A 27,531-nucleotide genomic window follows, 5' to 3' on the forward strand; every position below is an offset into this window, starting at 1 on the left:
GAATTAATATTTATCAGTACCTGTCACTGTGTTCTCTGTCAGCATTCCCTCCATAAATCTCTTGTGTGCTGAGCATCTTGGAACCTCTTTTCAGCACTCAGTCAATCTTTACAGTCAGGGTTTTCCCTGATGCTTCAATCAGCACTTACATCGATAGCAATTTCTTTCAGCAGGGACAAATTATTTCCTCATCAGACAAGGGCAGAGTAAAAAGGCAAAAAACCCTAAAAAACCGCTTCCAAAGCTGATTTTCCAATGGATTGTTCAAATCAAGTAATGCTCCCCTCCTTCTCCACCTCTCAGAAAAACCCCAGACCTAAGAACAAAACAGTAAAAAACCCAAAGCCCCAAACAGACCCTGCCACTGCTAAGTTAACCAAGGTAGATGTATTTCTCAAATTGACATTGCAGGATGTGAGGCAAAACGAAGTCAAACCTTAATGGCGCTGGGGTGATTTCTAAAAACATAGAATTTGGTTTTTCAGGGCCTTGGTTGCTTTATGTTAAGTCCCTGGGCTTGAGAGGTTTTCTCATTAGCTTTTATGTTTCCTAACAACAATGAAATGATCCAAGCAGTAGATATCTGAAGGAAAATTGCAGTTCATGGGTAGTTAAAGGCACTATTCATCAGTAGCATGAGTTAATACTGATCAGACTGTTTAATATCTCAGATGTGCTTTGTGCTTTGCCAGTGATTAATTATTTATTTTGTGTTGGCTGTCTGATGTGTAATACATGGTGTAAAAATCCCTGTAGTGTTGGTAGTTTTCAGAGGTTTGGGCAAGAAAGTCCTAATTAATGCCTTATGTCTTCTTGCACCCTGCCTACTGATGCTTTTTTCTTGCTTGTGGTGCCTGTTGTTCTATGCTGTTCTCTACTCTTCAAAGAAATAATGCATAGGAAGGGCTGATTTATTCTGTGGCAGGAAGCATAAGCTCTTTGAAGAATCTATTGTAGAATCTAGTCAGTTGCACAGTTGTTAAAAATAAGCACCACTTGAAGGTTTGTCTTTTATCTGATCAAATAAATTATGTAAAATATGGCAAAGCTGTCTATAATATCAGTTGATTATCTGATGTTTATTACTGTCCTTGGGCTGTAGGGCAGCAGTGCCACTTTGCTTTTGAAAGCTTCTTGCACAGACTAGGTTTCAGAGAAATTCACAATATTTAAACATTGAGGGCTGTGCTGTGATAGTTGCTGAAGCTGGTCAGAGCCACAGAGCATACACCATAAAGAAGACAGAAGGATTACTTAATAAGCAGATCTTTTTCTCACTTGACTAAAAAAATTAGCATTTGAAGCCTTGTCTGTTTTCTTACTATCATAAATTTTAAAATCTGGGGGAAGGGGAGGAACTACTTTCTAATGCACTTATCAATAATAAAACATGAGCACACTCGGTAAGCTGCTTGATGTTGAAATTCAATACAGCAGTCATATTGGTATAAGACCTGCTACAGATAGAAATAAGATTGAACAGTTGTATCCTGCAGTGTTTCTTAAAAGACACCTCAAATAAGATTTAGAAGACATTAGTGAAAGCTGGATCCTCTTCTGAAATGTGCCCCTGATCACACTAATGTAACTGTTAAGATAAGGAAGCAAGCGTTTTAGAAGACAAAGATTAACTGGGGGAAAGTGCCCAGATCTTCCCTGTCAGGCCATTTCTCCAGTGGAATTTTTGCTGGGCTTGCAGCTCCATGTGAGGTTCTCACCCAATGGGTGGCAGAAGTCCTCAGCAAAGCAGTTGAAGCTGTGCTTTCACAGTCTTGACTTCATTCCAGGTCATTATCTAGAGTTTTAATGGGACCTGTGAGAATTTGGTGGGGGTTTTTTGTGTACTGAAAGTAGGAAGAGCTGAGAATGTGGCTGTAACCTGTTTTAACTGATATCCTCTGTTTAATAAACAGGAAACCATATATTTGCTAACTAACATTTTTGAGTTTTGCTGGAGAACACATTTAAGCACAGTAAATTACTGAAATTTGCTATGGATTGCTTAAACAACTCCACTTTATTTGGAGCCAGTGTTTTAACTGACGAGTTTAATAGGTGAGCAATGTCCTTCAGGAAGTTACCATCCCACTCGTATCTCCATCCTTCCTTCTATTTATGGCATTATGTTCTCAAAATGTTCTGAGGTAATATCTTAGTACAGTAAATACTGAAAGGTGAAAGTAGTGAAATCTACTTTTTTCTGAAGAAAGGGGAGGGGGGGGATCCTTGAACACCTGGGTATTACCATGATTCGGTTAGCAAAGTTAGACCAAAATATCCTGCCCCAAACTTTCAGGAAGAAAAATCTAAAGCTGAGGTTAAGGAACAGTGCTTGATGCCCTTTTGAGAATGAAGAAGTGTCTAGTCTTGACTTCACCCTCCCAACTTAAGAAAACACAAACAAACAAACCCTCCATTGGTTATCTTTTCAGCTGCAAATGTTCATTGAGGAGCTGTTAAAGTGAATTTTTTTTTTGTAACTGGGAGTGAAGCATATACTTGAAGTACTTGACAGCTCCTTGTTACCACTTCAGCTCCATTTAACAAAAGTCAGGAGCACAGCTTTAAGGATATCTGAAAGTAACAACTCCTGGAAAACTTCTGTTTGGCTTCAGAGGCTCAGCGTTTCACATACACACAGTCTACTGTATGACTTCCAACTGCTTCTGGTGCTCTATTATTTATTTTTTTTTTGTGGCCACTACTTCAGAAAATTAAAAAAAAACAAACGTGGAAGGAAATAAAGTAAGAACAGTTGAACTAATTTTTTTTTAAGTATTAGGAATTTAATGAATGATTTGGGTTTTGTTGTTTGATGTGGTTTTTTTGAGTTTGTGGGGTTTTTATTTTAGCTGAATGTGCTGCATAGTCACCTTCATGATTTGGGAGGTAATTAGGGGATTTGTAATAACCCACTGGTTTGATCACAACTTCTGCTCTTGACATTTTATAATGAGTATATTGCTTACAAATAACATTTTGAAGGTATAAGGTTATACAGAGATAATTGCACAACTGAAATGTGTTGGCACAAGGCCAGAGGCTAAGCACTTTCCACCATCCCTTCTAAATCGAATAACTTTATGAAGTGTATAATCAGAAATTGTTTTCATTACTCCCAGAAGCCAAATTAAGGTTAATAAAAATCCAATTCCAGATTACCCATATGTGTGAATATTTGTATTTTTAGAACCTTTCTTTGTGAATTACATTCCTCACTGGCTGTGTATATGTGAATACAAGTCCGTAGGGCAAAGTTTCAGCTCATGTTTTTCTACAATTTTGAACTGTTCTACCTCTCTGAGAGAGATTTCCTCTAAACACAACGGAGAAACCCAGCAGAATTTTTCAAAATGAGCAAGACTAAACTCCTTTCACTAAGCTGTGGTTTCTCACATCCTCTGAATCCCACATCCTGGATTGCACTTGACTTGCATAGCAGCCACTTGACCCATCTGCTTCAGTCCTCAAAACCAGTAGCTGTATATTCTTTTCTTTACATGTTATGTTTACTAGCATGTTCTTCATAAAAGGCAACCCAGTATTTTGTGGATTCTTAGGCAATCTGAGAAACTTCTTAGTAAAGTTGAATTAGGGAGGAAGGTTTTTCCATTTTTTACCTGTGATAAAATAGTTACATAAATAAAGTAGCACACACATGTTGGAGTCACCTCTTTTAGTACTTGGCTTTTACAGCATTTTATTATTAGTCTTGTTACAAGTGCCCTCTTTTCACTCTGCTGCTCCATGTCCTCCCTTTCTCCCCACTTCCCAAAAAGGGGGACTTACACTGTCTCCATAAGACAACTGTTTCTGCTTCTTAATGTAACTAAGGATGTTGTGGAAAAAGAACAGTATAAGAAAGAGTCTGGTATACAGGATTATTTACCCAGGTTATTCTTTCAGCTTCTTATCAGTGGCTTTGGTTCAGGGAATTGCTTTTTTAGAGTTTATATCATTATCACTTGGTGGATTTTTTTGGTCTATGAGTTTATCTTTTTTAAAAAAACCTAATGTATTCTTATAGGAAGAATAACTTTTGGCAGAATTATCCTCTTGCTTACATACTGGTATCTGTTTTAAAAGAAGGGGTTTTTTTTCCACCCCAAAAATGAAATTAAGGAATTAATAATATTAAATGAAGAAGTTTCACACCAGTTAGCATCCTCAGTCTATTACAATCCCAGTACTGAGAGCAAAGCATTAGAGAAACCAAAGCAAAGTCATCATTGGGAATGCTTGGAGGAAAAATAATGATATGATTTATAAATTTGTGCAGGCTGTTACCACATTCTCGCCTTTTTTTTTTTTTTTCTTTGTTGGATGAAACTGTTTTTTTGCTACAGGTTATTGACATGCCAGAACACAATCCTGGAGATATGGGTGGAACAATGAGACTGGGGAAGAGGAGGACTGTTTTCAAAACAGAAAATTCTGTTTTACGTAAGTTACATTTTTGCTTTTATGACTTGCCCTTTGGATAGGAACTCATTAACATGGCAAAACAAAAATTCCAAAGCACGTTTTGCTAAAGGGCTGCCACCTCAAGCAAGTAGTTTGGTGACAGCTTCCCTGAGCTCATTCACTCTTTGTTCCCATGTACGTTTTCCCAGGATCAGAATGTAAAGAAAAGAGAGACATCTGGAAGTGAAGTGAAAAGGCCAGTTAGGGTCCAAAACTTTAAATAAGCAATGAGGAGACTGTTGAGTTAACTGAAATGCATTTTATGGTAGTTTTATTTGTTGTCTTCTTGGAAAGATCAGATTGTTGTCTTCCCGTTTTCTTTATGAGTTGATAGAATGTGTGAAACAGGGCTTCTACCCTTGAAGTGTTTTGGTAGAACCCAACCTCCTACCCATTATGTTCTTGCCAGACATAAACTTTGTTTCTCATTCCGTAAGGTTGCCAGTATATCTCAGCCTTAAACATCATCTGGCCTTGCTGCCTTAGTCTTCACTTTGAATTGACAATGTTTGTTACTTTGTATTCTAATTTTAGCCAGGCCCTGCTTAACTCCGGTCTCTGGTGGAAGACTGCCCTAGGCCTAGCCTGACAACAGTCTTGCTTTGGGAAAGCAAATTATTTGTTAATTTGTTATAGCAAAGAAAAACTATTTGGATGCTTCAAAAGGCAAAATAAAAGAAACCAGAATATAGAATAAATTACTAAATTTGGTTTATATGATTTTTGAAATTGAAGTAATCCTTGTCTTGTTTTAATCAGCCTATTACACAGTAGTAGCAGAAGTGATGCTGAAAATGTGTAAAAAGTGGTTTGTTTGATAAATACAAGCATATTTCTTATATTGCCCTGCCCCCGACATTGGTCTGAGCTATTACTATATTAAGCTATGGTGACTCATGGAATGTATCCTTCTGATCTCTTAAAAATTACATCTACTTGTGTGGAAGGAACAAAATACCCAGCAGGACCAGAACCCTGGACTTCCACAGGGCAAACTTTGGTCTCCTCAATCATCTATTAAGGGAAATCCCATGGGACAGGGTGCTAGAAGATAAAGGGGCTCAAGATAGCTGGTCAACATTCAAGGACCACTTCTTGCAAGCACAGGATCAGAGCGTCCCAATGGTTAGGAAATCTAGTAAGGGTGCTAGGAGACCTGCATGGTTAAAGAAGGAACTACTGGGCAAACTTAAGTGGAAAAGGAAAATCTACAGATCATGGAAGGAGGGGCTGGTCACGTGGGAGGAGTATAGGACTGTTGTCAGAGGATGTAGGGAGGCAATTAGGAAAGCTAAGGCCTCCTTGGAACTTAACCTTGCAAGTCAGGTTAAGGATAATAGAAAGGGCTTTTTCAAGTACATAGCTAGCAAAACTAGCACTAGAGGCAATATTGGCCCATTGAGGAATGAGGTGGGAGCCCTGGTGACGGAGGATATAAAGAAGGCAGAGGTGCTGAATGCCTTCTTTGCCTCTGTCTTCACTCCTGCAGGGTCTCCCTATGAGCCCCAGATTCATATAGCCCCAGAAGAAGTCAAGATAGAGGAAGAGTTTGACATGGTAGATGAGGATTGGGTTAGGGATCAGTTGAGTAATCTGGACATCCATAAATCAATGGGTCCAGATGGAATGCACCCAAGGGTGCTGAGGGAGCTGGCGGAGGTCATTGCTAGGCCACTCTCCATCATCTTCAGTAAGTCATGGGCAACAGGTGAGGTGCCTGAGGACTGGAGGATAGCAAATGTCACTCCAGTCTACAAGAAGGGCAAGAAGGAGGACCCGGGTAACTATAGACCGGTCAGCCTCACCTCCATCCCTGGAAAGGTGATGGAACAACTTGTTCTTGGCACTATCTCCAGGCACATCAAGGACATGGGGGTCATCAAGAGCAGTCAACATGGTTTTATCAAGGGTAAATCATGTTTGACTAACCTCATAGCCTTCTATGAGGAAATTACTAGGTGGATAGATGATGGTAGAGCGGTAGATGTGGTTTATCTTGATTTCAGTAAAGCATTTGACACCGTCTCCCACAGCATCCTTGTAGAAAAGTTGATCAGGTATGGGTTTGGTGACCAGGAAGTGAGGTGGATTAGGAACTGGTTGAAAGGAAGGAGTCAGAGAGTTGTAGTCAATGGGGCAGAATCTGGTTGGAGGTGTGTGACTAGTGGAGTCCCACAGGGGTCGGTACTGGGACCGGTGTTGTTCAACATCTTCATCAACGACCTGGATGAGGGTATAGAATGTACCCTCAGCAAGTTTGCTGATGACACTAAGCTGGGAGGAGTGGCTGACACACCAGAAGGCTGTGCTGCCATTCAGAGAGACTTAGATAGGTTGGAGAGTTGGGCGGGGAGAAACATGATGAAATTCAACAAGGGGAAGTGCAGAGTTTTACATTTGGGGAAGAACAACACCATGTCCCAGTACAGGTTGGGGGCTGAACTGCTGGAGAGTAGTGTAGGTGAAAGAGACCTGGGGGTCCTGGTAGACAGGAGGATGACCATGAGCCAGCAATGTGCCCTTGTGGCCAAGAAGGCCAATGGCATCCTGGGGTGCATTAGAAAGGGTGTGGTTAGTAGGTCAAGAGAGGTTCTCCTCCCCCTCTATTCTGCATTGGTGAGGCCACATCTGGAGTATTGTGTCCAGTTCTGGGCCCCTCAGTTCAAAAAGGACAGGGAACTGCTCGAAAGAGTCCAGCGCAGAGCTACGAAGATGATTAGGGGAGTGGAACATCTCCCTTATGAGGAAAGGCTGAGGGAGCTGGGTCTCTTTAGCTTGGAGAAAAGGAGACTGAGGGGTGACCTCATCAATGTTTACAAATATGTAAGGGGTGAGTGTCAGGGGGACGGAGTTAGGCTTTTCTCAGTGATGACCAGTGATAGGACAAGGGGTAATGGGTGTAAATTGGAGCATAGGAGGTTCAAGGTGAATATCCGAAAAAATTTTTTTACTGTAAGAGTGACAGAGCACTGGAACAGACTGCCCAGGGAGGTTGTGGAGTCTCCCTCACTGGAGACATTCAAAACCCACCTGGATGAGTTCCTGTGTGATGTACTCTAGGTGACCCTGCTCTGGCAGGGGGGTTGGACTAGATGATCTCTCGAGGTCCCTTCCAGCCCCTAAGATTCTATGATTCTATGATTCTATGATTCTATAAGTTATACATTTGGTCTAATGTTGGAAACAAAGACCAAGGCATGTTGCTATCAGTGGACTGATAGATTTGGAAGAGAAACAGAGAAGGTAATCTGGGGGAACACTGGAGGTGAAAACTTTTTGTAGATGGCAACATTTATCTGTCACCATTAACTGACTTCTGTTCAGGAGAGTGACTTAGTATCTACTTTTTTGCTTTATGGGTGATTTATCTGTATCTAATGTTCAAGAGGCTGTAGATGAGCCCAGCAGTATAAACTTAAAAGTTATAAGTCATACTAGTTTTCTACTTTGACTTCTGATTTTGAGATGTGAATCTTACAAGTTAAGAAGTATCAATTATGAGGAAAGAGGGATTTAAGCTAGGCCAACAGTTAATGGACTGGGGATTAAGTGTGGGTTTATTAAGGATTACTAGAACTATGAAGTTCGTAGAGTCCTTATTGAGCAATCATCTTTGGTTTTCTGCTTTCTGAAATGTTTCGGTAATAAGGAGACCAAAGTGCAGTATGTATGGACATTTAATGAAAAATCTGCCTTTCTGGAGCATGCCTGTGCTAGTAATCTGACCGACCTGGCCTGGGTGTGATATAGATACGCGTATCACAACTAGTGATGCTGTATCTGTGGCCTAAGCACTTCTTGAAAAAGTTAAAAATTACTATGTGTTGTATCTCTTTACTAATATTAGGAATTGTTTAGGTGATCATATTTTTCAAAGGCTGTAGAGCTGGGCAGGCAGAAACTTAATGAAATTCAACATGGGCAAGTGTATGTTATTGTACCTAGGGAGGAATAACCCCATGTGTCAGGACAGGTTGGGGGCTAACCAACCCTGGGGGGGAGAGAAACTCTGGGGACAAGGGCTTTAGGGTACTGGTGGAAAACAGGCTGATTGTGAGCTGACAATGTGCCCTTGTGGCCAAGAAGGCCAATGGCATCCTGGGGTGCATCAAGAAGAGAGTGACCAGCAGGTCAAGAGGTCATCCTCTCACTCTGTTCTGCCCTAATGAGGCATCACTGGAGTATCGTGTCCAGTTGTGGGCTCCCTAGTTCATAAAGGATAAGGAACTACTGGAAAAGTCCAGTGCAGGGTCACAAAGAGTATTAGAGGAATGGAGCATCTGCACTACAAGGAAAGACTGAGAGAGCTGGGTCTGTTTAGCCTGGAGAAGTGGAGACTGAGGGACATGTCATAAATGCTTATAAATATCTAAAGGGCAGATGTCAGGAGTGTGGGTCCACTTTCTTTTCCAGTGTCCAATGACAGGGCAAGGGGCAATGGCACAAGCTGGAGCATAGGAGGTTCAAGTTAAACGTAAGAAGAAGCTTCTTTACAGTGAGGGTAACAGAGCACTGGAATAGGCTGCCCAAAGTGATTGTGGAGTTTCCTTCTCCGGAGACAATCAGAACCCATCTGGACATGTTCCTGTGCTCTGGCAGGGGGGTTGGACTAGATGATCTTTCAAGGTCCCTTCCAACCCCTAAGATTCTATGATTCTATGATTCTATGAAATACTGTAGGTGATCCTGCTGTAGCATGGGGGTTGGACTAGATGATCTTCAGAGGTCACTTCCAACCCTGAAGACTTTATGACTTGTAATAGTCTACTCAGAAAATCTGATTCCTCTTCCTAATGCTTTACAACTTGAATTAAAATAAAGGTTTTGAGAAGGTGGTTCCTTAAAATTAACACACATACCACTTTTTGTAAAATTGCAGTACTATCAGTCTACAGTTTCTGGAGGTCTTCTTGGTAGTCTAGTTCTTGTACCAACCCCTAAGCAAAACAGTGATCTTAGTGACATTAGGATAAATTGAGAGGAAAGTTTGAGCCATGACTCTAGGTGAAAGATATTATTAAATTCTGGTTTACTGCACACCTCCAATTTACTCTTTGTTGTTCTACAATGTAGAGTGTTCCAGATTAGACTCAGAGGACTGCAAGGATCATTTGGGTAATGAGATCAGGAAAATAGAGAAAAATAATATTCTCTATTTGACATTGGAGGTATTATGCCAGCTGCCAAGCATAATCTATTAAAATGGAACAGATGCTACTAAAAGGCTGTGGAGCTGCCTTCACTGCACCTTTTGCATATAATTGTTGTAAAACCCTGAAAGTTTTTATGTTGCTTGTTCACACAAACATTTTTTAAAATTTATTTTGTGTTTTACAATTTCAATCAGTTTAAATTAGTAGCCTTCAGAATCTAGTCTACCTAAACTGTTTCTGGGAGAGGAATGTTGAATATGAATGCTGAATAAACTCAGGTAACAGTAATTTCAAAGCGACTAGTTATCACTCAGAGAACCAAAGCTGGAGTGAGTGTTATGTTTTACACATGATTTGTTTTGGTTTTTTGAGGTTTAAATTGCGAGAAATAGTTGTAACAACTGTTAAAGCAGAACATTAACATGATTTTTTTTTTTTTATATTCAGGGAAACTTTATGGCGATGAAGTGTTTGTAGAGGAGCGACACAGGCATCGATATGAGGTAAGCACTACTAATGTACTTTTTGTTCAAAAGTTAAAGCTTAAGGAAATAGTTTTTTCTTGGTAGGCACAATTCTTCTGAAAGCCAATGGGAGATTTCTTACATAAACCGAAAGTCAGTAGTGGTTAGATAATATAATTTACATTGGAAAGAACCTCTGTAAGTCTTCTGGACCACTCCCTGTTTGGAGTTGAGTCAACTTCAAAATCAGATAAGGCTACTCAGGGTTTTGTCTCATCTAGTTTTTAATCTCTCTGAAGAGCACAATTCCACATCATTTGACAATCTGTTCCAGTGCTTAACCAGCAACAAGGTCCATGCTGAGCCTTCTCTTCTCCAGACTGAACAAATCCACCTCGTCCAGTCTCTCTCCTCGTGTGTTGCATGTGGTCCACCCCTCTACCCGTCCTGGACCTCCTATCAACATTTTGTCAGTCTCTCTCTTGTAGTGAGGGGACTGAAACTAGACGCAGTATTGCAGAGGTGCTCTTTCAAGTGTTCCATGCGTACTTCTTTCTGTGGTAGAGAGAGTGCAGTGTTTTAGCAAAATGGTCTTGTAGAATTATGTCAGAGATTACCTGACTTGACTTCCTGTGAAGTATTTGAAAGGTAAAGGCTTGTAATCATTACATTTGTTGCTCCTTGGCCAATTTGGCTTATTTAAAGGCTTAGATTATGTTCAGGTACTGCACATTCTTTCATAGACTAAATGTAGGCAGACGTCAGGCATCTACAATTCAGAGGGTGATTCAGATAACTTGCTTCCTACCATCCAACTCCACAGGCCCCCTGTATAGGTCCACTCCTCTGGGAACATCTGAGCAAAGGTATCTTTTTATATTGAAAATACTGTCATTCAAGTAGACAGGTAAGAGCTGGACTCCTAGAGTTATCTGTGAGATAGTTCAGAAGGAACCTGACTAGATCAGTATCTCCAGAGAGGCCTAAGCAATGAGGTGGGTGCACACTACAAACTGATTCAGACAATGTTAAGTTTTCTTAAAAAGCTGGGTGAGAACGTATTGGTGGTAAATATACTAAGAGTTTGAATATTTGCTGACTGGCTAGAACATCACCAAGGAAATAAAACAGCTTACTGCAGAACTCCTCAGTTTGAAGGAAAAGCTGAACCACAGCTTGTGTCAGGACCACTGAAATGCAGTGTTCCTAAGGGGAGGTCATTCTTTAAGTCAACTGTAGTGAGGATGCTTAAGAATCAGGAGGACAGCAAGCAGAAGGGGCCCTGACTATTTTGAATGTTAGGTAGTAAGTTTTAAAATTACTGACTCAACTTTTATTAAATAAGTACTCTCACTTTACAAAGTTACACCAGAGAGATGTTAAAACACAAAAGCAAAAGTTCCCAACTTTTTTGTCAGTTATTTTCATTCTTGTATGCATCACAAAAATGGTACAATTAGCTACTAGTGTCTGTTAAATCAAAGCATAAATAGAACTAAAATTATTATTACTTCCAATATTTCAGGTGAACCCAGAATTGACTCACTGCTTTGAAGAGAAAGGTTTGAAATTTGTTGGCCATGATACAGAAGGGAACAGAATGGAAATTATTGAACTGGAGAGTGAGTGTCTTACTTGTCTGTAGTACTTCCTGCATCTATTAAAACTGTGTAAACTAAAATTGTTCAGTGGCACGTAGGCATGTTATTTAGCTATCATAACAGCCAAGATCATGTTGGGTATGATCCCACTGACTCCACCTATGTATTCCAATGGTGAAGATTCAGAGGGTGTTGGGAGAAGTCTTACACTTCCCAAGGATTGTGTGTATGTTTGCTTACCAGGGAGAGATATGCTCCTTTTCCAAAAGGTCATAATTCTAGCTTAGTGAGATTTGGCTATGTAGAATCATGGAGTGATTTGGGAGGTCATCTAGTCCAGCCCTTTGCTTCAATACAGAGCTACCTTCAAATACAGATCAGGTTATTGAGAGCCATATCAGTCAAACTGTGTGTATCTCCAAGTGTGCTATCAGTTGGACTTTAAACCACTCACCCCTACTCCTTGAACAGAGGAGTCCAGTCATTTTTAACACACTTTGTAATCTACCCACTGTCCTTAGGTCCCAACTTGGATGCTAGGAAACCGTGTCAAAAGCTTTGCTAAAGTCAGGATTAAGGAAGGCTGCTGCTCTCCCTGCACTGAAAGACTGATTGTTCCCATGCTGCTTGTGCCCATTTCTTAATGTGTCTGGAAATGCTTTGGAAGAGGATTTGTTTCATAATCTTGCCATAAAGTTAGGCGGACTGTCCTGTAATTCCTTGGATCTTTCTTTCTGTTTTTCTTGAGGAAGGGTATGGTGACTGTGTTTTTCCAGTCACCAGGAACCTCTCATGATCACCCTGGTTTTTAAAGATAACAACTGACTTCGCAATGACGTTGGCCTGCTCCCTACACACCCTCAAACATTCTTAGTCAAGTCCCAATAGCTAAAATATGTTTGGTTTGCTTGAGTATGTGAAATATTTGTACATGCCATATAGCCAAAGTATAAAACGTCCCTGGAATATATTACTTAGTGAGGCAGTGAAATCTCCATCCCGGCAGACACCTTCAAAATGTTTAATCTTTTAACTTCAAAAGTTAAATTAGGTTGCTGACAGCTTTGCCTGACTTTGAACTTGACCCTGCTTTGAGCAGGCGGTGGGGACTAGAGACCTCTCAAGGTACCTTCCAGTCAGTTTGTTTCTTCTTCAGTTACTCTGTTTAGAGTAATAGAAAAAAAAGAATTAAACCAGAAAACAAGCTCTTTTCTTTCACAGAAATGATTCAGATAGATGAGAGTTTGATACTGTGGAAATCTGGTATACTTGGACTACTTTACCAAGTAAGACTTGATGTTTTTTCTAAGAGGTTCTGAAACAAAAAGGAACTATGCTGCACATGTCTACTGAGTGCTACAGAGAGTAGTGCTTAGAAACAGTTGCTTGGATTTTGCTTGATTCTTTTATTAACTCTGCTTTTAAGTCACTCTTGGCTACATGAGTATCTAGCACCTGAAGATGCAGACTACCTTAATTTTTTTTTCCTTTCTTTGTGTGGTCCCTAATTGCCATTGGTTAAGATGAACTCTGTGCACAGAAACATAAATTTATCATAAGAATACATTACCATCCTATGGAGTGCTGCTTGTGACAAAATGCTTCTGAGAATTAATTTTATATACTCCTTAGTATGTTGAAGAGCAATGCTGTAATTTTGCACCAGGGTTTGAATATAGACAACTGCTTATAATGGTAACTGCACCATAATCTCAGAGCAAAGGATACATGAATTCATAAACTGCTGATTGTCATGGTGTCCTTTGCTTAGTTTGTTCCTGATATGACCTCTGTTGTGCATGCTGGCATTGGGAGGCTATCGTGTCTGCCCTGCATGAAGCAACTTCTAAAGAGAGCATAATGAAGGCAGGATTTTAAAATTACATGTTAACTGTGAAAAGAATAAAAGCAGCAGTAAAACCTGGAATTATTTCACAATGGGCTGCAAGGAGACTGATTACTGAATAAAAACAATCAACACAGGGAGGAGGGTGGGCTGGAGTGGAAGCATAGAAATAACAGTACACCAGATAGCTTAGGCAAAACTTTTAGGCAAAGTATCTCCCCAAGAAAGATTTGATCCTTTGTCATTGTCTTGTTTTACAGCTTCAAAGAACTAAATTTCATGGTAGAGAGAAGGAAATAATGGGAAAAAAACTTAGGATCCAGGTTCTCTTTAAGACATAGCAGCAGGGAGAAGAGCAGTATACAGGATCATATAGTTTATCTTCCTAGAAGAAAAAGCCAGCTTTCTTGGTATTATTTGCTCTGTACTGCAGAGAAATCCCTTGAATGTTTAAGATTATTTTTGAAACTGTTGGATGAGAAGACATCAGTGGCTTACTTCATCCAAAGTCTTGGCACTAAAGGTGATTAATGTTAGCTCCTTTAAAACTATATTCAAAGAAGGAACAAGTGCACAGCATGAAAGAGTACAAAAATTTTTTTCCTTCCTTATCCTTTCAAAGAAGACAGAAGGGAAACAGAAGCAGAAGCAAAGAGGTGCTTTGTTTGGGAAATAGTTGAGGATTTAAGAGAAAATGAAGCAGCGTGGCTTGTTTTGCTTAGCAGATGGAGTTGAATGATAGTGATATTGTCATCCTTAATCACACAGGCCAAACTGTATGATTTCTTCAGGAAAAAGAGCACCATAAGAAATGGATGTGAGTTGGCTGTAACAAAGAGCCTGTGAATTCAGGAAAGGTTTCTACGCAAAAGAGAGTATCAGAAGAGCTTTCTAGGTGGAAGCAAAAAAATCTGAGGGGGTGTTACAGCAGAACCTTGACATGTTGTGCATGAGAGAACTCGATGTAGCCAAACTCAGTAACAGGAGATTGAGCTCGGTGTCCCAGGAGATCCTTTCCAGGCCTGATTATTTGAAGCTTGTTTTTCCAAATTTTCTGTGTATGTTGCTTTCATATCAATTTCTCAGTGTGTACATAGTTGCTGCGTGATAATGCTTGGTGTTTTAGGAGCTCTTTTATTTTTGCCTCAGATATGTATCTGTGCATCTTCTGAATATACATACATAAATATATATATGAAACCAAAATACTATGAAAATAACATCATTAACGTAGACTCTGTGGTTGTTTGTGTGTTGTCCCCTGTCCCCCCTCCCACCTCCCCATGTTTATTATTCAGCTTTTAATTACATCATTTTACATGTTAAGGTTGAATCACAGGATGATTTTTCCTTAACTTGCCCTACTAACCTTCTGCCCCTGTTGTCAATTGTTCTTTGTGGAAAAGGTTAAAGTTCCTGCTGTCTTGCCCTTAAATTCACATATGCTGCTCTGGCTTCTGGACTCCTGTGTCCCTTCTTTAATAAACTTTTTTTTCTAACAGGTGTTTTATGATCTTCATTCAACATCTTGTAATTTTCTTTTATATCTATCTTGCAGATCACCCATATTTTGTCGGAGTTCAGTTCCACCCAGAGTTTTCCTCAAGACCTATGAAACCTTCACCACCTTACCTTGGACTGTTGCTAGCAGCAACTGGGACACTCAGTGCATACCTGCAACGTGGATGTAAATTGTCTCCAAGGTAAGCTTCTTACTTGCCTGCAGTTTAACAGTCACGTTTTTGGAGGGTCTGTCCTATCCTTCAACTTGGAAGTCCAGAAGAGGAAAAAGAGTTCTTCATTGCTTTCCTTGTTCCTGCATGCCTGACATAAACCCTGGTATAAAAGTATCTGTAAGCAGTAAGCACAGTAGCCTGACTTTCTTCTTTTCAGATGCTGTTAGGGCTAAAGCCAAATCCATACATTATAACCAGGAAGAAGTAAAAAACCATGAGTAAATTCATGTTAGTGGCCTCCTGTGTTGATTTCCATTAACAGTACTTTCCCAGGGAAAGATATTTGCTAGAGGATCAAGCAATGAGTGAAATTCTTACCAAGTTGTGTTTGAGTGATGATAGCAACAAAAAAGAAAACACTGATTCTGTTTTGCAGTAGCTAAATAATTAAAACCAGTTAGCAGAGACAGGCCTGAGGCAAAACATTTGAACTATCTTTAGACTTCTGGAAGGTTTTGGATCTAGATCAAAACTGGATGGTTCAGCCAAGCTAAAATCCTTTATCCTGGTTCCCTTGGACACAAAGTTTTTGGTTTATTGAATGTAGCAGTAGTTTTTAGCTAGTGTTAACTCACTGCAGTAACAATAATAAAGAGATCAGAAGGAAGCCTAGGGTACAATAGCAAAAAAAAATAATAAAAATACAGAATTACTGAATAATAACATAGAACAGATCCAGCTCTGGTGCACTGGCTTTTCCCTCTGAACGAGGCACAAAACTTAGTAATTTTGTGGGATGGGGTTTTCTTTGAGCATTGCTTTCTGTTAAAGTGAGGTTCTTTTCTTAAGCAAGAATTAGAAATTCAGGTTTCCGTAGTAATAGAAAATAGCCAAGCCAGACCAGATCAATCTGTTTTGATACCCTACTCCTTATGGGTATCAGTTGTCTTTCATAAATGCACTTCATTTTTGCTCAGTCTGGCCAATTATGCAATGCTGTACATAGAGAATTTTTTTGTGATCTGCAAGCTACAGCTTGATTAAAATACTCCTGTTACCCTAGCCTGACATTGTTACTAGTGGTTATAACATTTCCTACCTTTTAAAATTTGTGCTAGTGCATTACTCAGCTCAAGTATTTGTGATGCTTCACAGGAGAGGACTCTTCAAGCACAATGATTTTTTGCTCTTGTGGGCACTCCTTGCCTCACAGTTCTTCTTGTTTCCCAGGTCCCAATATCCTTTATTTCACTGCTTCTCCCCATGAGTACACCTATTGGTTTCTCTGAGATACAGAAAAATTATTTTCTTTAATGACTCATCTGCATGTGTCCTGCTGTTTTAAATTTAAATTCCTTAGCATTACAGCAAATACATTTTCTAACCTTGACTTCTAAGTTTCAGCAATTACTGAATGTGCTGCACTTATACTTAATCAGATTAATAAAAAAATATACACGACTCTCTTCATACAGTAAACTCCAATGAATAGTTAAATGTTTAGCAAAGGCAAAAATTGGTACCCCAAAACTTTTTATATAAAAATAGAAACTCCACATTTTACCTAGTTTCACAGCAATCAAGTGAACCCCTCTGTTTTGAGAAAGAGCATTGGAAAAGAAGAACATTTTGAGGCTAAAAGTGGAGTATTTTGCAGGGAAGAACATTTGGGAGGTAATGTCAGTGCTAATTACAGCACACCCACTCATATGAGTATATCTGCCTGCTGAGTGGAAAGGAATTCCAGTTTAAACCTTTAAACCTTGGGATGCTAGTGATTTCATTAACCAGCAATGCTAAGGCGTGTCATAGCAGGCCTGAAACAAATCTGAGGAGAAGATTTTCTGCACACCTCATCTAGCACTGCCTACATGAACTGTAGTCACACTGTTGACTAGAGCAAAGATGTCACTGGAAGGAGCATTTGTGGAGGCCAGCAAGTTGAGCAGGTTACCTAAACTAGGCTATTAAAGACACTAAAAAGACAGTTAATTATGAAGTCCTGAGAGACAAGGAAATACATATTTCAGCATGAGATTCTTAACAGGAAATCATTATGCCAGAACAGACTCATCATTAGGACACAATTTTAGAACATCTGACACCTGCACTGAAGCAAAACAAACACTAAATTTAAAAATTCGTCACACCTCCCAGGAGAATGCCCTAACTAAATAAAAGTGAGTAAAGCTTCTCTTTAAATATTTGTGATGCCTAGTCTGGTAGACAGTCTGAGAATGCATACACATAGACATGAGCATACCTAGTTTGAGACTGGAATGCATCCTCTGGGGTATTCTTGGTTCCCAGGAGCTTTGGAGCATACAGAGACAGTCAAGAACTGAACAAGGGATTGGAGTAACTTAGTGATGAGCTATTACTTAGTAACCTCAAGTGGTAGTTAGGCATCTAAGTTGCCTTTGTGGTTTCTGGTTCTTGTGCTTTATGGCATGAGTACTTAAGACAAAGCCAGGCACTTAATTTCCTTGTGAATTCTTTTAAATAATGACCTTTTCCAAATCTTTCCATGGAAATACTGGAGTCACCATGGTGAGAGGCTGCCAGTTTGCATGTTTTGTTTTAAAGGACAGAGAGCACTAGAGCCACAGGATGTAACAGAATCACAAAATGTTTGAAGTTGGAAGGGACCTTAAAAATCATCAAGTTCCAACTCCCCTGCATGGGCAGGGACACCTTCCGCTAGACCAGGTTGCTCAGAGCCCCAGCCAATCTGCCCTTGAACACCTCCAGGGATGGAGCCTCCACATCTCTGAAGAGCCTGTTCCAGTGTCTCATCACGCTTACACTGAGGAATTTATGCCTGATCTCTAACCTAAATCTCTCTTCTTTCAGCTTAAAACCATTCACCCTTGTCCTCTCACTGCAAGCCCTTGTAAAAAGACCCTCTCCAGTTTTCCTGTAGCCCCTTCAGGTACTGTAAGGCCATTATGAGGTCCCCCTGGAGCCTTTCCTTCTTCAGGCTGAACAACCCCGACTCCCTTAGCCTGTCCTCATAAGAGAGGTGCTCCAGCCCTCAGATCATTTTAGTGGCCCTTCTCTAGACACGTTCCAACAGGTCCACATCCTTCTTGTGCTGGGGGCACCAGAGCTGGATGCAGTATTCTAGGTGAGGTCTCACCAGGGTGGAGTAGAGGGACAGAATCACCTTCTCAAAAAGTGTATGTTACCAAACAATTTTAATAGAAAACCAGCGGATGAGGAGGGGAACTTCAGATGTAATGTTGGCTTTTACTGACTGTTACAGAATTTCACTTGGAAAAAGTAATAAAAACTGGGTTATCTTTGGTAAAAGTGTCATGTGGATTGCAAAAACACTGATAATAAAGCCATGTTGCTTTTTTTTTTTTTTTTTTTTTTCCCTGAGCAAGTTTAGCATTGTCATGCTTTATTTCTTCTTTCTCTTCAGCCAACATCTTTATTAATGGCCTGCAAGAGTAGGCCACAGTGCATTAATGAGATTTGCAAATAATATCGTATAAAGAAGAGCAGAAAGCACTATTCAGAACAAAGAAATATCTTTAAAATTATAGAGAATTTAGAAACCCGAGCTGAAAAGAATGAAATTTTGTGTTTCTTTGGAGTAAGAGAGTAACAGGCTAAAGATCAATAAGATGGGAAGAAATATAGGAAGAGAGAAATGTTCCTAGGTGAGAAAGTGTGGGAAGTGAGGACTGCTGCCAAAGTAAACTTTTCCAAGACATTAGTGAGTATGCTAATGGAAGGCACCAATCCAATGCCATCTAGCCAGACAGTAATCTGTTACGTTCTGGGCAGATTATTAATAAAAGATAACATATCAGTCGGATTCAGAAACAAGGAACGAAAGTGGCCAGAGGACAGGAGTAGTGGTGGATAAAGAAAAAACCTCAGAAGACTTTCCCATGTGGTGCTTACTGCCCTAACATGGTCCAGCTGTCTCCCAAGCCAGCGGTGTAGGGAGGTTTGTGCAAGCACCTATAAACAGAGTGAGAAACAGCCTGTGTGACCATGTTGTAGTGTATGAGGGACAAAGGAGGTCTGGGCACAACTATTTCTGATGTCCCCCATACACTGTCCCCAACCAATAACACATCTGGCACAAATCCAAATATTTCAGAGGAAAGGGAAGGAAATCTTGTAGTCTGAAGATTTCAGGAGAGCAACAGGAGAGGGGCTGCTCCACAAAAGACTATTCAGGAGCCAGGGATGGCATCTGTACTAGTAGAGTAGTGTTCTCATCAGCACGAGTTGATGCCACAGTTGCCAAAGAAGGCAAGTGAACTGACTCCAGTGGCAGTTGCCATGTTCTAGACAGTCCAGTGCAGAAGTGTAAAGTGATGAATTTGGTCTGCGATCAGTTAGGAAGTCCAGTCAACGAGTGACCAGAGAGATGGGTACAGGCACAGCTGCAACATAGCTTGGGCAAGGACTAGGGGACAAGGTTCCTGGGCTCATGGATGAAGGCCCCAAGTGATGATGATCATGACAGCTAAGACCTACTGGTGCTCTCAGAGCTCTTACAGAAAACCATAGTAAAGGAAATCCCTTCTCAGCCATAGTGGTACTTAGTGATGAACTCAATAATGATTAGTTATGGCAAATACTTTGTAATTTTAATGTTAGGTGTTTGCAGTGAAGGTACTTCCGAGCTAGTTGCCCTAGGTCTTTTTCTGTACTTGCTAAGTGAACATGCACATCACAGGAGCCAGACAGGTTGAGTGGGTCAGAAGCATTATACTCTACAAGTGCCTATTTCTCTCCATTGACTGTAAGAACCTGGTGGTATCTGCCTCAGATGGAGATGTCTGAATGAATTGAATTGCTGAATGAATTGAAACCCATGCATGAGACTCAGCTGAGAGTTTTTATAACACTCAGATATGTACTGGCATCTTGGCTGTGATTTTTGTAATGCTGAGTCCTAATAAAACTGTTATCCTAGGTGCAGTTATGTGAGTACAGATGTCTGGCAGGTTGGAACTGGGGAGGCTATGTGCTAGGAACTACAGGAGGGTATGTGCTGAGGTTTTCTTTAATGAAATGATGTTTCATGGAAGCATAGTATCATTAAATGCACTGAGAAGTATGGGTGACTGCAATTATAACCATTGTGCAATCAAATATGCATTTATTTTAAATAATGTTTTAATGACTATAATAATTTGAATAATACACCTTTATGTGGGGGAATAAATAATAATAATTGACGGATATATTTTTTTACTAGGTTCTTGAAAGCTATAACAATTGTTTTAAACAGCCACAGCCTGTACTAAATGTAATTACATTTATCTTTAATTTACATTGAGGAAGAAATGCATTTAGGTTGGCTCCTGCCTTTGCAGGCAATAGCATTACTGTAACAGTTATTTAAATTGCTTACATTTCTGGAAAAGGACTTTTAGTCAATGATATGTTAAAAAAAAAAAATTAAAAGCCCCTGTCAACTGTGTCAAATAATTAATTTTTAAAGAATGTTAATCTAGATTTTCTAAACAAAACAAAGAGAACATTCAAGGAGTACCCATTTTGCAATTGCTTGTGTTTTTTAATAAAAACATTGAAAGCAGGTAGTTAGGTGCTTTTGAGCAGCTGTTTGAGAAATACAAGCTTAAAATTGATCATGAGTCTCCATTCTAGTAGTTTTGTAGCTGAGATAGGTTGCTGAGGTGTTGCATTCCAGCTTCACACTATATGGTCCCAGCTATTGGCTGCCCTCCATGCCATATTGATAGGCAATCTTCTCATCTTGCCTCTCTGTGCTTTATGCTGATGCATAGCAGAGGTAGAGTGATACCTCTGTCAGGAGAACAGAGGGAGATCTGGAACAGGCATGAGTTTGGTCATAATGGAACACATACAAAGGGAAGCTGTTTTTATTGCTTACTACTTGAGAAGATGGGGATGTGAGGATGAGTGAACTTTAAAACAAAACAAAATCCCTAACGTAGTTTCTGAACAGAGGATGTTTTCCTTGCTCCAGTCAGGAAATAAGTTCACTTATTTTCACTTATTAAATAAGTTTCACTTATTTCATAAAGTGAAATATCAGGTGGGTACTGGTTGGGTACTTTGCAGTGAATGTATTTCTATTAACTACAGATAAATTAGTTATCAGGATCAAAGTGACCAAAAATCTTAATCTTGGAGATTGAAGTAACTGACTAGAAGCAGTGACACTGCATACTCTGAGTTTTGTTCTGTTTTTCTCTTGGCCACACCTTTATACTCCAGATGCCATGGAGAAAAAAAAAAAAGGGGAAAAGACAGAGTAGAACCTCTTTGATGACCTTAGATCTGCTCACTAGCTCCTGTTTGTTGAAGTTGGCTGTTGTGGGAATGGTTACAAACAAGATGAAGTAGGTGTTAGGTTTCTGACCAAGACAATTACTGTTTAAGTTGTACACAAACTGAGAGAAAACTTGAAGGAAATATGCTTACTTTTTTTTTCAGTTGAGGACTCAGTGTGAAAAAGAATTTCATAAAGGAAAAACCAGGCTTATTTGATCTCCCACCACCACCACTTTCATAGCCAGCACATTTAAGTAAGGTTACATAAGATTGCAACTGTGAGAATAAAACAACCATTTGATCTTTGTGTTTAATACCTGTGTAGCGACTCAGTGTAATTTGGGAGGAAGGACATTTTTATTCCAAATAGACTCATTTTTGGTTAAAACCACCTGGAGTTTTTAATCAGATTACTTATCAGTTGAATACAGTTCATGTTGCAGTAAATCTCACAAACTGGACATCAGCATTGGTTTGAAGCTGTAACACCCAGATGCAGCTATGCCAAGATTCATGAGTCCCTGTTTGCTTTCAAGTCCACTGGCAGCTTAACTCTTGAAGAAGTTCAGATCTCCTTGGAGCCCAAGTTGTTCTTGTTATCATGACACCACAGCTTCTAGGAGTGCTTAGAGATATAATACAAGCAGCTGAAACTGTGAGACTGAATTACCCGAGTTTGAAGCCCAAGGTCTGATACTTACTTCGGTATTTCCCCTAACTTTCTTGACACTGTGGCTTGCCTGTTAGAGATAAAACTGATTTACACCCAGCAGAACAGCCCTAAATAAAGGAGAGTGTGACATGCTATTTTGAAAATAAAAAATGCAGGGACAAGGGCCCTTCTTAGGGATGTGAAGTCGAACCTTGTCCTGAGTTGGGCAGTATGGGAACAGGAACAAAATTCTCATTGGCTGAGTAAGTGTTTTAGCCTTTGGGCTCATGGCTAGCCAGGTGAACCTCAGCTTCTGCAGACTAGAAACAGGCCTACGAAGTTGGGGTGTTAAGTCAGAGAAATGACGGAAGCATCCAGCATTGTATGACTGCTTCTGTAAGCAAATGCCTCTAAAAGCCATGTCATTGAGTAGGGAGGACCTATGATAAGAGTGTTGGGTGGGGATCAGTACCTAACTGTCTTCAAGAGATGAAGCTGGACAGTTCTCCACTCATCTCATTGGTCCCTGAGCATTTTTACTTCAGCATCTGTCTCTTCATACTGTTGTATAGGGAGCTCTGGCATTTTTGCAGGAGCTGTCACTACAACTAGGCAGCAGAACCCACTAAAAGAAAAAAAAGAGAACTTTGAAGGCTTTGGGTTTAAACCAGGGCTGTTATAAGATGATGCAGGTCCCTGCAATCATAGTTTTATCCTCTGTTCTCTGGACAATTTTTGCTATTTTGCTGTGATCTGAAAATGCAAAACTGTTTTAATAATACTGAATTTTTATTCCATGTTTCCATGGGTACTTTCAGAAAGAAGTAAGTACAATGTTGCTGATGTTGTGTTTGTCTGTGTGCATCTGGCATGCTTGATCATCCTGTTAACAACACTTTCCTCACTTGAACTGTGTAATTGTTTCCCAGCTGAAGTAGTAATCAAATTGAGCATTTCTTGCTAGCCTGGTATGACACACTCTTTACAAGAATTGCATCAGCAACATGCGTGTCATGTGAAGAAAGGGCAGAGTGCTGTAGGCAAAATTTTAATGATTGTTAGAACAGTCAGAATGTTTACTACATCTTGTACAGACTTTGGTACAGTGTTCTGCTGTACCTGTGGGAGGCTTTTGTAGCGATCAGACGTAGAAATTAAATAAGATGACTGTTGGTATTGCTCCTCCTGTCCCACTCTATTCAAATGGCTGTGTTTTTACTTCATCTTTAAATTACTTTTTTATTGCAAAGACAAGAGGGTGAAATTCAGGCTGCAAAGCAGTGCTCAGTAACAAGCACCAGTATAACTAAGTGCAGTTTGTTCACTATTCCACATTGCCATCTAGATCAAAGGTCTCCAGCTGTGGGATTATTACATAGTTACCCTTGGAACATTGCACAGCAGGCAATCGCTGTGGATCAACTGATAAGCTTGTGTCTTGATGGATCATGGGCTGGTTATGTGCTTAATGTCTCACTGGGAGATCATGCCCAAATGTGGGAGTGTGATGTGACTGAGGTCCTGTTTGCTGGAGGATCAAGACTTGTGTGATAAGAGTGATATGTGACAAGACAGGCATGCAATGTGGCTGGAGGATAGTTGTTACCCAAGTCTGACACTGGTGTACCCACACAAATGAGGTCTGAGATCCCCACCTGTACTGTGTTAACCATAACTTGTGCCCTGCAGTAGCACAGAACTAAACAGACTTATTGCTGCTCAAATGTACTGGTCAGTTCCTTGGGCTCCCTTGGCTGGCTTCTGCTCTTGGGAAATTAAAGTATCTGGAAAACAGACTATAGAAGTGAAATGTAGTAGCATGAGCCCAAGGCTGGAGATTCTTCTGAAGAGTTAAGATAAACCTGGAGACCCAATAGACATCACAGCTGACTGAAAATGTGGTTTATGGCCACTTCTTTCTCCTAGTAGCTTGATGATTCTTCTTCACTGTTTTCTTGTTCTGGTCACTTGCAAAGCAGTCACTTGCATGGCAGTTCATTCTGTGAAAATCAGTCTACTTCTCTCAGGAATCAGCAGAAGTGACAAAAACCTCAGGAAATATTGTCAGGATATTGTTTGGTGCAATGAAAATTATTTATGTTCTGACTGGAAAAGCAAGAATTGTAATTTAATATAAATCAAACCATTCCAAGTAAACAAAATTATAGTTGTCTTGACTTTTTCTTTGGTCGAAACCATCATTTTCTTTATCATACAGGACAAATTCCTTTTGCTCTTGCTTTGAATACTTATTCTCCATGTTGTTCCTGATGGTCATAGGCACACAGCACCTGTAAACTACAGAATGATGTACAAGAGCCAAGCAAAAACAAATGGAACTACTGTTTATATGGTAGAATATTTTTTCTGATCAGTTCTTAGACTCCAAACTTAGGCCTGTTGCTGTAGAGAAACATTCTACAAATACCAAAGCTGAGCCTGAGCTTGAGGTAGTTTCCTAAAAATGGGTAGCATCTGAGGAAAGTGTTTGTCATGTGCATTGTCTGGGTTGGAGGGTTTGAAATACAGTATTTCTTTTAGATCCTTCTGACACTGTATTGCTTTTAACAGTGATAGCTACAGTGACCTCAGTGATGACAGCTCTCCAGAGAAAGAGTTTAATCCAGAAACAAGCTGAAAATGTTATGTGAGATCACAGAAATGGATGATGCTATTGAGGTAAACAGAATAATTTTGTTACTGCTTTATGACATTTATTTCTTCTAGACTTAAAATGGGAGACAGAGTTATCTTGATTCTGCCTTTTGTTTCAAATCCCATCTGAGAGCTTGTTTTCTTCCTTGCCTGCAGCACATAATTATTCTCCTCTTCTGCTGCTTAACTCTGCAATTGTCTTACTGAAATCTACCAAGTGTTTTGGGTACAGCTCATATGTAGAATGCTGTACAAAATCAAGTTCTGTTAGTATTTGAAGATACAATGAAGATGCATTTTAAAAAAAGTTTTCTTCTTTGTTAATACAGCTTGCAAGTTTAGATCACTTTGAGTATACCATGTTGACATGACTTTTGTTTTGCCTGAATATTCATGTGTGATTACATTTGATGCACTGATACAACAAAAACATCCCAAGATAAGTACTTGAATTTAAGCTGCAGAGTGATAGAGATACAAACAAGTTTTATAAAATCATAGCTTTCTTTGCTATAAGCTTTACCAAAGTGGTGTTGAGTTGTTTGTTTTTACACCTGTAAACATGGTAGCCATGGATTTCTGTTCAGTTTGGAGATCATATTTCCTGTGAACCACCTGACCTCTGCAAGATCTGGGATTGAATCTTATTTTCCTTAAAGAGATTCATCAGAGTTGTGGCTGGTGTGGTACTCTGATAAATGTGTACATTTGTGCTTTTTAGTATTTCTGAGCACTTTGGTATCAGAACACAACTTTCCCCTCTGACTTTATTGCCCTCACATGATGTAGTCTCTAAGCAGCTGTGACAAACAGATGATTAAGGCTGCACATGAGTGATGCATTTCAGCCTGATGGTCTCATGATTAAAATACTGGCATGAGATGCTATAAATGGGAGTTGAGTCCTTAGCTTCAGCATGTTTCTTCTGTGATTTTAAATGTACTTATTTTCCCCTCTCATGTACCACATATTAAAGATAATAATACATCCCCAAATCCTGTGGACAACAGAACGTTACATGATTCCATGACCTGGTGCATACAGAAACAGTACTGAGGCATGTCCTAGAGTGACCAAAAAACAAGTAGACAAAATGTTCATTTTTGCTCTTGCCTGGATCCTTCCCACCTGGAAACATTACTATGGCTCTGTTTCTTGAGACTCATAGGTAGTCCAGGACAGGCCCTTTAGCTTTGATCTAGTTTTCCTCAGTGGAATTTATGAATGTTAGTTCTCTGTTTACCGTTGCAGTGGTTACTTCTATCAGTACTCAATCTCATTTGGTTTGAATATGTCACCTAGTGGATACTAATTGTATTGAAGAGAATTACTGTAGAAAGGATTAGATAACTAATTCCAGATATAAAAGAAGAATAAAACCATTGGATCACTTATCAAGGTTAATTTTGCCAATTAATCAGAGCTGGATACACATGTAGACTGTGTTTAGCTTTGGTTTTGCTTTATGCTGCTTGACCTAGATGAAGTGCATCTACTTGTAGTATTTACCATAGTACTACTATTAATTCAGTCAGTGGTTTGAGAGAAACTGACAAAAGCATGAAATGAACCAAGTTAGAGGAGAAATACTTGTAATGATTACTTTTTTTTTGCTTATTCTTAATCCCCCTCCTTTTCTTCTTTTTTTTTCTTTTTCTTTTATTTTTTCAGAAAGTTGGGAACAGGACAATATTGAATAGAAGAAAGTAGAAGAGTAAGCTGCTTACGGTCCTCGTAGTGTTTTCTCCTATACTGTTTTCAGTAATTCTCTTTAGAGAGATTAAAAACTGTTCTGTATAAATGCTGCTTCTCTTTAAAAAAATGGTTGTGCACCTTAGCTGTTAATCATTATTGATCTTGTCCTGTATTTCAGAATGATCTCAGGTGAATATGTATTAATTCACTGGTTCACACTGATCTCAGTTTGAAGGATGGGTTAATTGTTTTCAGTTTGCCTTAGAACAGAAAGAGAAAATGCATTAATTCTTGTGAATGAGAGGGAATGCACTAAAAAAATTAAGGGAAAGCTGTCTTATCCATGAGCAGTACAGAACTGTTTGAGGTTTTTTTCCCTGTTAAGCTTGTTATATAGATATATTTTTAAATATTTTTTTTCTGCTCAATATGTACAAATGAGAAATAGTTGCTGTATTTTAGCTCTTTGTGATTATAATAATTGATGTTGGATAAAAATCTTTTCACCTCAGTTTTATAAGTGATTTCACTTTAAGTTCAAGTTTAAGTTCAAGTTTATTTGCTGTCTTTCTCCTGGAAGGCTGCTCATACTGAACATAATTCTGACCTACAGAATTACAGAAGTGATGTTAGGAGGCAGTTTTGTATTTGTATTTTGTATGAGAGAAAGTAAATACACTCACATGGTAAAAATTATTTTCAGCACTGGTATAAAAGTTGTAGAAGAACCCCTCATAAACATGAAGCATAACCTGGGCTTGAGCTGTTCAACACTCAGTTTCAATTGTTTTCCCTCATCCAGTGACCACTCCATGGTCTTGGGGCTCCCTCCTCAGTAGGATAGAGCAGTGTATTTTAGTCTAGAAAGCACAAGTTATTGCACTGCATGACAAGCACAGGCAGCCTCACAAAGCTAGAGCTGCAACTTGAATTGCTGAGACAGATGGGGAAGGTGAGGGGTGCTGTACCATGTTTAAGGCTGGATGCTGTTAGCAATGTGGCATCATCAAATCTGTCACAGAAGCTGGAGCTAA

The 27,531-nt window shown here is 39.6% G+C and overlaps 1 protein-coding gene across 1 annotated transcript in view; it reads left to right on the plus strand.

Annotated features, from left to right (window-relative positions):
- Positions 1-26,715, plus strand: part of CTPS2 (CTP synthase 2) — a 72,317-nt gene extending 45,602 nt beyond the window's left edge. The window contains exons 13-18 of the mRNA XM_009993819.1: positions 4,347-4,443; positions 10,065-10,120; positions 11,607-11,703; positions 15,087-15,231; positions 24,719-24,826; positions 26,474-26,715. Of these exons, the coding sequence (XP_009992121.1) occupies positions 4,347-4,443; positions 10,065-10,120; positions 11,607-11,703; positions 15,087-15,231; positions 24,719-24,785 (462 nt within the window). The 3' untranslated portion in view covers positions 24,786-24,826; positions 26,474-26,715. The remainder of the gene's footprint in view (positions 1-4,346; positions 4,444-10,064; positions 10,121-11,606; positions 11,704-15,086; positions 15,232-24,718; positions 24,827-26,473) is intronic.
- The last annotated feature ends 816 nt before the right edge of the window (positions 26,716-27,531 follow it).

The sequence above is a fragment of the Chaetura pelagica genome, unplaced genomic scaffold (assembly GCF_000747805.2).
Source record: "Chaetura pelagica isolate M959 unplaced genomic scaffold, ChaPel_1.0 scaffold412, whole genome shotgun sequence".
Taxonomy (NCBI): Eukaryota; Metazoa; Chordata; class Aves; order Apodiformes; family Apodidae; genus Chaetura; species Chaetura pelagica.